Source organism: Salvelinus namaycush, chromosome 24 (assembly GCF_016432855.1).
Source record: "Salvelinus namaycush isolate Seneca chromosome 24, SaNama_1.0, whole genome shotgun sequence".
Classification (NCBI taxonomy): Eukaryota; Metazoa; Chordata; class Actinopteri; order Salmoniformes; family Salmonidae; genus Salvelinus; species Salvelinus namaycush.
Window position 1 is genome coordinate 22436347 of NC_052330.1, and position 9579 is coordinate 22445925.

The 9579-nt window shown below is 43.4% G+C and overlaps 1 protein-coding gene across 2 annotated transcripts in view; it reads right to left on the reverse strand.

Annotated features, from left to right (window-relative positions):
• LOC120019508 (serine/threonine-protein kinase PAK 5-like) overlaps positions 1-5135 on the reverse strand; it is a 54546-nt gene extending 49411 nt beyond the window's left edge. For both annotated transcript variants that reach the window (XM_038962805.1, XM_038962804.1), the window contains exon 1: positions 4932-5135. In XM_038962805.1, coding sequence (XP_038818733.1) covers positions 4932-5135 — 204 coding nt within the window. The remainder of the gene's footprint in view (positions 1-4931) is intronic.
• Positions 5136-9579: the final 4444 nt, after the last annotated feature.

Sequence of the window (9579 nt, forward strand, 5' to 3'; positions counted from 1 at the left end):
TAATCCTAACCCTAACCTTAACCCTAACCCAACTCCTAAACTTAACCCTAACCTTAACCTTAACACTAACCCCTAACCTAGCGTGCTAGCTAACGTTAGCCACCTAGCTAGAATTTGTAACATATCATACGTTTTGCTAATTCGTTACATATTGTATGTATTAGAAATTCATAACATACTGTATGTTTTCAAAATTCATAACATATAACAGGAATTATAATTCCTAACATATTATACAAAATGGGTGATGGACATCCACAAATGAATACATACCATACGAAACGTAACATATACTAAATGGAGTGTCTCGGATTTTTAAGTACAGAATAATATGAAATGCTCTGAGACCAGGTTGCTGGTATTTATTTAGCAAGCGTGATAACCCATCACTCCCAACAGAGACAAGCCAAAACTCTTCCATAAATGTAGCAGCCTATACACCTAAACACTAGAGATCTGACATGCTGTCTGATCAACTGTGGGCTACTAACAACAGCTGCATAGTCTAGCCTAACCTTGTCTACTGTATTTATAGCCCGTTCGTTTCTGAGAAAATGTGAATGGGATCAAATGTGGTTTATATTCAAACGTGGGCTGACTAGGCTACCTAGACTTTTTCAATCCAAAAGTATTAACTGGAATGAATCAATAAACACATTAGCTGACAGACTGTGAGTACATTTTTTATTAGTCCTACATTTGCATAAAGCAAGCTCAGCCCTGTGAGTTTTATTGTCCAACAAAGACACACTTTCTCTGTGTCTTTGTATAGGAAACACCCCTAGTCGTTCTTTAAAATAGAATTCATGTGAACAAGTACAAAGTTGCTGCAGTTTGACAGGGTTTTCATCCTCCCCAAGGTCAGGAGGCTTTCTATTCGGGTTTTTACCCATGTGACCTGATTAGAAAAACGCTGGTCCATCATAGCCCATATTATACCTTTTTACAACAGATTAACCACGTTATACCTTATAAGGTCTGGAGTTTTACCTGGTTAGGTTACCAGGAAAAAAAACGTCAAATTTTTCACCTTGTTGGCTCAGGTGTTCGAACCAGCAACCTTTTCAGTTACTGGCCCAACGCTCGAACCGCTTGGCTGTTCTTCTTGAAATGGGAAAACATAATTATGCCTTATTGTGCCTTCACGACCCAGAAACTGCACATCATATGTCATTAATTTATGTGGAGAGAAACATTGATGAGTTACTGGATGAGAGGAGCTGCAGTGTGTGTGTGTGCGTGTGCGTGTTTGTGTCTATGTGTGTATGTGAGCTGGAGTGAGTAATGGAACTGGCTCAGGCCAGTTGGTTAGTTAGTTGTTGGTTGATGTGGTAGGGCAGGGAGCGTTCTGAAAAACGTGCAAACCCTTATGACCTATTTCTCTACTGGCTCTGTATCAATCCTGGGTTCAAATACTATTTGAAATCTTTCAAATATTTTTAGCATTTGCTTTACCCTGTTTGGAGGGCCAGGTGGGTGACTTTTACCCTTTCAAGGCTTTTCTAGTGGTTCCATGGCCACAGACAAGCTCAATCAAGCACAGATGCAGTATTTGAAATGATTAAAAATTGTATTATTTTTACACAAATATGCTCTTTATAGCAGGCCATGGGAGCATGCACTTCACTCCCATATATCCACATCAATGCTGGCACATCTTGGGAAAAAAATACTCAATAAAAAGAAAATGAACAGCCTTCCGCTACCTATACAGAATTGTCACTTTTCGGGGTCATGCATATGAGAGATAAAATATGTAATATGTACTATGCCCCCCCCTCCCCTCCACCTAAACAAACTAATTCCACTTGAGGACAGGAAGTGTGCATGTGGACAGGTAGTTTTGGAGAGATGTAGTTAAAGAAGAACCGCGGTGTGTGGTTGTGACTGTATGTGACCAAAAAAAGGAAAACAAGAAAAGGGAAGTGAAGGGTAGTAGAAGTCATACTTTTCGCAAGGGTGTTTCGGCCGACCGGATTTTCTTGGGAGATATCTGTGAAGAGAGCAACAGAATTAGTCTTGTTTCCCCTCTTCAGAGATATCTCCAATGGCAACAGTAATGTTCTAGAAAGATCAAGTTTCACCCAAAAATAGTTTTTGTGTAGTTGCTGCAGATCTAAAACCTTTTTTAAGTTAGAGGTAGAATGTCAATTGAGGTTAGACAGGAAGTATTTAAATATATTTCTGATGTCATATCCTGTGATGGCATGTCCTCTCGCTCCTATTCTCCCAAATGCCAGTGGCTCCTCATAGACTAGCGTAGCTTAGCGGATAATGCTGAAGATAATACCCACATTTCTTTGAATAAGCTACTGCTACAAATGTAGCCTAGAGTTGTGCAATGCAGCACTGCCAAATACGGATCATTTCAAGACCGGTAAGTTTAGAAGCAGTAAGGCTAAGCAGGCTACGTATGCTGCTTATTCATTTATCTAAGATGATGGTCTACTGCTATGAGAATATTTATATTATATTTATATTAAACTGTCGTTAAGGCCGATGTGACATGGGTCTTCTGACTAAGTGCTTAGTTTGAAGGATTATTTGCACTGTTGTTGACAATCAACGACAATTCTTAATTGATTATTTTATCAGTACCAACTATTCAGTTTGATTATTAACTATCAAAACAGTTGCTGAAACGATAATGTGTATGTCCGTGTTGTGTGTGTCGTTGGCTTATGTCAGTTTATTGTACAACGAATAATGACAATAAATAAAAGTGCAAGCAGGTGTAGTGACACACAGAGCACATGGCGTGAGGGCTGAGGGCCGGTGGGCCGGGGGGCCAAACATGCAGTATGAGTGGGACTCCACAGACGGAGCAGGAGAAGAGTAGGATGGCTACACTGACACTACCACTACCACAGGCTGGGCCAATAGGTCTAGGACACCTATTTACAACAGCTAGCAGCCACATACTAAACAGAATCCCTTCAGAAGCCCCTCTGATGCTTCCTAAAGGAGTAGTGTTATAAACAGGCATTACAACTTCAGGGGCTGCTGCTGTACACTAGCATAGGCTAAAGCACGATGGTGAAATGCTTCTGACTGTTCAGTCAATTTGCCTGTGTATTAATTTTATCTGGCCCTATCGAATAAACTTGCATATACATTAGTCATTGAAGCACAACACAGCATAGGAACATTCAGGAACAAGGCAGAACACAGTCACAGAGGAGGAAACATGGGCAATTCATTTTACACTGTCATCTGCAAAGAGATTGTATCCGATTTGTTTTGTCAAGAAGAATGATAGGATATTGAATTCCTCTTAACAATTACTAGTTACGGCAGCACTCTTGTTATCTGCACGTTTGGTAATAAGCTTGCCACTAGCCAATCAGTTTGTCCAAAGATACCTTTGACTTTGGTTATCTGCACGTTTGGCAACGAGCTCGCCTCTAGCCAATCAGCATGGCCAAAAATACCTTAGTCTTTCATGGCCATCCAATCATTCCCTTAGGTGTTGGTAAGTCAGTTATAATAAGTCGATTGTAAACAGTTAATTGTGCAACTGGCTGAATTAAAGGTATGTAAGTGACTGGAGGTATTAGACACTCCCAGGATCAATATTGGAACATTGAAGAATATAACAATCAACCTGTAAATAGATGAGTATTTCTGGAGAGCTCAGGTACTATCAGAAGTTCAAGGTCTATATCTTTTAACAAGGTCTATGGCTTCTTAGAGCCTTGAGGAAGCTTGTACATGTTGTGGAACAGCCTGGTCTCATAGACTAGACGTAACATAGTAAACGTACATCCGGGTACACTTAAATTAGTATGATATGTTATTTTGGCATGGTTATATAAGACAGAAGGTTTCTTAAGGCAAAAACTAAAGTAGGGTGGTTGGTCGGGGTGGATGGGTTGGCATATAACGCGAACGTCTAGCATTTAATTAGGTAATTATCAACTTTGCAATGGCTTACTACTTTTTAGCTACTTTGCAACTACTTAGCATGTTAGCTAACCCTAACCTTAACCCTTTAACCTAACTCAAAACCCTAACCTTAACCTTAACCCTAACCCTAACCCTAATGGAATGTGTCTGACTATATGGTGGAAAGACTACTGTATTTATTTCATTTTTACTTTTGCGTTTTACTAAGAAAACTCTATGTTTTTTATTTAAGTAGTATGTGTTCAGGAAGTAGAAATTAGTCTAAGCTATAAGAAGTTTGTTAATGGATATTTATATTTTGTGTTTTAAGTTATCATTTCAGTTTTACTTGGTGTTATCACTGTTACACACAGAACTCTAACCCCTAGCCTAGCTAACATTAGCCACCTACTTAACATTAGCCACAACAAACAAACGTAACATAATGTATGAATTGCAATTCATAACATGTCATACAAAATGGATGATGGACCTCCAAAAATGAATACATACCATTCGAAACGTAACATATCATAGCATCCCGGATTTACATTTACTATGTTACATCTACCACGTAGAAGAATTGCCCATCTTCCCTTCACATAAAGACAACATAACAGCTCATAACATTTGAATGTATCTATCTATCTATACACACCCGGTGTGTATAGATAGGTACAGTAGAGAGAGAGAGAGAAGGGGGGGCATAATATAGAGAGAGGGAGAGAGGGAGAGAAATGGAGAGGGAGTGAGAAGGAGAAAGGAAAAGTATTTGTATTCATTATGGATCCCCATTAGCTGCTACAAAGTCAGCAGCTACTCTTCCTGGGGTCCAGCAAAATTAAGACAGTTCTATACAATTAAAAGCATTAAATTTCACAACAGATTTCACAACCCATTAAGTAAAATATAATATAAGAAAGGGGATCAAAAAGGGAGAGAGAGAGAGAGAGAGAGAGAGAGAGAATCCGAGGGAAAGAAAGAAGGAAAGAGACGAGAGAATAGAGACAGACAGAGTAGCGCCGTTTGTCCACCCGTTACGCTACCTTCATAGGAGCCAGCTGTATGGGCGTGATATAGGAGGGGTCTACCATGGGCTTCGGCCTGTTGGCTGTGTCTGCCAGGAGACTCTGCCATTGCTGGGGCAGGCCCGTGAACTTCTGCTCCCGCGCATCGAAACCCGTGTGGACCCGGTGCTCGAAGTTAGATGGAGCTGAAATCTCCAGCCTCTTTTTCTTCTTCCCAAACATGCTGGAAAACCTGGACAAACCTGGGAACAGACAGTGAGATATTTTTTGTTCAAACCTGGACAAACCTGGGAACAGAAAGAGAGATGTTTTATAAAAAAACAAGTAGGTCCCGACAGACAGACACAGCAGACTTAGTGGTCCAAACCCACTATTTGGGAAACACTGTATTCGATGAATAAGAACATTATGAAGTCGATATACTCTATGTTATTGGGACACAGGCTGCAAGAGAGAGTTGAGATATCTCCCACTTCAACACTTATAGCATCCTTAGCCTTTACTTTCTGTTCCTTTTTGCAGTATGTTTCAGTGAGGTAACTAGCTGGAGAAGTGGATGTGGGAGAGAAAATCAATGGTATAGCCTAGTTAGTTTATGCAGTACAATAAAATGTTATCAAGTATCCTCACTTGATACTCTCACACACACACACACACACACACACACACACACACACACACACACACACACACACACACACACACACACACACACACACACACACACACACACACACACACACACAACACACACTTCACGTACTAATTAACATTGAAAATCAAGTCTGAAATTTCAAAGTGGAAATGACAAACTTCCGAAGCCCTGTCTTCCTGTCTCTCTCCTCTGTAGGAACATTGTCTTCCTGTCTCTCCCCCCTGTAGGAACATTGTCTTCCTGTCTCTCTCCTCTGTAGGAACATTGTCTTCCTGTCTCTCTCCCCTGTAGGAACTTTGTCTTCCTGTCTCTCTCCCCTGTAGGAACATTGTCTTCCTGTCTCTCTTCCCTGTAGGACATTGTCTTCCTGTCTCTCTCCTCTGTAGGAACATTGTCTTCCTGTCTCTCCCCCTGTAGGAACATTGTCTTCCTGTCTCTCTCCCTGTAGGAACATTGTCTTCCTGTCTCTCTCCTCTGTAGGAACATTGTCTTCCTGTCTCTCTTCCCTGTAGGAACATTGTCTTCCTGTCTCTCTCCCCTGTAGGAACATTGTCTTCCTGTCTCTCTCCCCCTGTAGGAACATTGTCTTCCTGTCTCTCTCCTCTGTAGGAACATTGTCTTCCTGTCTCTCTTCCCTGTAGGAACATTGTCTTCCTGTCTCTCTCCCCTGTAGGAATATTGTCTTCCTGTCTCTCTCCTCTGTAGGAACATTGTCTTCCTGTCTCTCTCCTCTGTAGGAACATTGTCTTCCTGTCTCTCTCCCCTTTAGGAACATTGTCTTCCTGTCTCTCTCCCCCTGTAGGAACATTGTCTTCCTGTCTCTCTTCCCTGTAGGAACATTGTCTTCCTGTCTCTCTTCCCTGTAGGAACATTGTCTTCCTGTCTCTCTCCCCTGTAGGAACATTGTCTTCCTGTCTCTCTTCCCTGTAGGAACATTGTCTTCCGTCTCTTCCCCCTGTAGGAAATTGTCTTCCTGTCTCTCTCTCTGTAGAACATTGTCTTCCTGTCTCTCTCCCCTGTAGGAACATTGTCTTCCTGTCTCTCTCCTCTGTAGGAACATTGTCTTCCTGTCTCTCTCCCCTGTAGGAACATTGTCTTCCTGTCTCTCTCCCCTGTAGGAACATTGTCTTCCTGTCTCTCTCCTCTGTAGGAACATTGTCTTCCTGTCTCTCTCCCCCTGTGGGAACATTGTCTTCCTGTCTCTCTCCCCCTGTGGGAACATTGTCTTCCTGTCTCTCTCCCCTGTAGGAACATTGTCTTCCTGTCTCTCTCCTCTGTAGGAACATTGTCTTCCTGTCTCTCTCCCCTGTAGGAACATTGTCTTCCTGTCTCTCTCCTCTGTAGGAACATTGTTCGCTCTCTCCCCTGTAGGAACATTGTCTTCCTGTCTCTCTCCTCTGTAGGAACATTGTCTTCCTGTCTCTCTTCCCTGTAGGAACATTGTCTTCCTGTCTCTCTCCTCTGTAGGAACATTGTCTTCCTGTCTCTCTTCCTTGTAGGAACATTGTCTTCCTGTCTCTCTCCCCTGTAGGAACATTGTCTTCCTGTCTATCTCCCCTGTAGGAACTTTGTCTTCCTGTCTCTCTTCCCTGTAGGAACATTGTCTTCCTGTCTCTCTCCCCTGTAGGAACATTGTCTTCCTGTCTCTCTCCTCTGTAGGAACATTGTCTTCCTGTCTCTCTTCCCTGTAGGAACATTGTCTTCCTGTCTCTCTCCCTGTAGGAACATTGTTTCCTGTCTCTCTCTCTGTAGGAACATTGTCTTCCTGTCTCTCTTCCCCTGTAGGAACATTGTCTTCCTGTCTCTCTCCTCTGTAGGAACATTGTCTTCCTGTCTCTCTCCTCTGTAGGAACATTGTCTTCCTGTCTATCTCCCCTGTAGGAACATTGTCTTCCTGTCTCTCTTCCCTGTAGGAACATTGTCTTCCTGTCTCTCTTCCCTGTAGGAACATTGTCTTCCTGTCTCTCTCCTCTGTAGGAACATTGTCTTCCTGTCTCTCTCCTCTGTAGGAACATTGTCTTCCTGTCTCTCTCCTCTGTAGGAACATTGTCTTCCTGTCTCTCTCCCCCTGTAGGAACATTGTCTTCTGTCTCTCTCCCCCTGTAGAACATTGTCTTCCTGTCTTCTCCCCCTGTAGGAACATTGTCTTCCTGCTCTCTCCCCTGTAGGAACATTGTCTTCCTGTCTCTCTCCCCTGTAGAACATTGTCTTCCTGTCTCTCTCCCTGTAGGAACATGTCTTCCTGTCTCTCTCCCTTAGGAACATGTCTTCCTGTTCTCTCCCCTGTAGGACATTGCTTCCTGTCTCTCTCCCTGTAGGAACATTGTCTTCCTGTCTCTCTCCCCTGTAGGAACATTGTCTTCCTGTCTCTCTCCCCTGTAGGAACATTGTCTTCCTGTCTCTCTCCCCTGTAGGAACATTGTCTTCCTGTCTCTCTCCCCCTGTAGGAACATTGTCTTCCTGTCTCTCTCCTCTGTAGGAACATTGTCTTCCTGTCTCTCTCCCCCTGTAGGAACATTGTCTTCCTGTCTCTCTCCCCTTAGGAAATTGTCTTCCTGTCTCTTCCTCTGTAGGAACATTGTCTTCCTGTCTCTCTCCTCTGTAGGAACATTGTCTTCGTCTCTCTCCCCTTAGGAACATGTCTTCCTGTCTTTCCCCTGTAGGAACATTGTCTTCCTGTCTCTCTCCCTGTAGGAACATTGTCTTCCTGTCTCTCTCCTGTAGGAACATTGTCTTCTGTCTCTCTCCTCTGTAGGAACATTGTCTTCCTGTCTCTCTCCCTGTAGGAACATGTGCTTCCTGTCTCTCTCCCCTGTAGGAACATTGTCTTCCTGTCTCTCTCCTCTGTAGGAACATTGTCTTCCTGTCTCTCTCCCCTGTGGAAACTTGTCTTCTGTCTCTCTCTCTGTAACATTGTCTTCCTGTCTCTCTCTCCTGTAGGAACATTGTCTCTCCTGTCTCTCTCCTCTGTAGGAACATTGTCTTCCTGCCTCTCCCCCTGTAGGAACATTGTCTTCCTGTCTCTCTCCCCTGTAGGAACATTGTCTTCCTGTCTCTCTCCTCTGTAGGAACATTGTCTTCCTGCTCTCTCCCCCTGTGGAACATTGTCTTCCTGTCTCCTCCCCCTGTGGAAATTGTCTTCCTGTCTCTCTCCCTGTAGGAACATTGTCTTCCTGTTCTCTCTCCTCTGTAGAACATTGTCTTCCTGTCTCTCTCCCCTGTAGGAACTTGTCTTCCTGTCTCTTTCCCCGTAGGAACATTGTCTTCCTGTCTCTCTCCTCTGTAGGAACATGTGTCTTCCTGTCTCTCTCCCCTGTAGGAACATTGTCTTCCTGTCTCTTCCCTGTAGGAACATTGTCTTCCTGTCTTCTTCCTCTGTAGGAACATTGTCTTCTGTCTCTCTCCCCTGTAGGAACATTGTCTTCCTGTCTCTCTCCTCTGTAGGAACATTGTCTTCCTGTCTCTCTTCCTTGTAGGAACATTGTCTTCCTGTCTCTCTCCCCTGTAGGAACATTGTCTTCCTGTCTATCTCCCCTGTAGGAACTTTGTCTTCCTGTCTCTCTCCCCTGTAGGAACTTTGTCTTCCTGTCTCTCTCCCCTGTAGGAACTTTGTCTTCCTGTCTCTCTCCTCTGTAGGAACATTGTCTTCCTGTCTCTCTCCTCTGTAGGAACATTGTCTTCCTGTCTCTCTCCTCTGTAGGAACATTGTCTTCCTGTCTCTCTTCCCTGTAGGAACATTGTCTTCCTGTCTCTCCCCTGTAGGAACATTGTCTTCCTGTCTCTCTCCTCTGTAGGAACATTGTCTTCCTGTCTCTCTCCCCTGTAGGAACATTGTCTTCCTGTCTCTCTCCTCTGTAGGAACATTGTCTTCCTGTCTCTCTCCCCTGTAGGAACATTGTCTTCCTGTCTCTCTCCCCTGTAGGAACTTTGTCTTCCTGTCTCTCTCCCTGTAGGAACATTGTCTTCCTGTCTCTCTTCCTGTAGGAACATGTTCCTGTCTCTCTCCTCCCT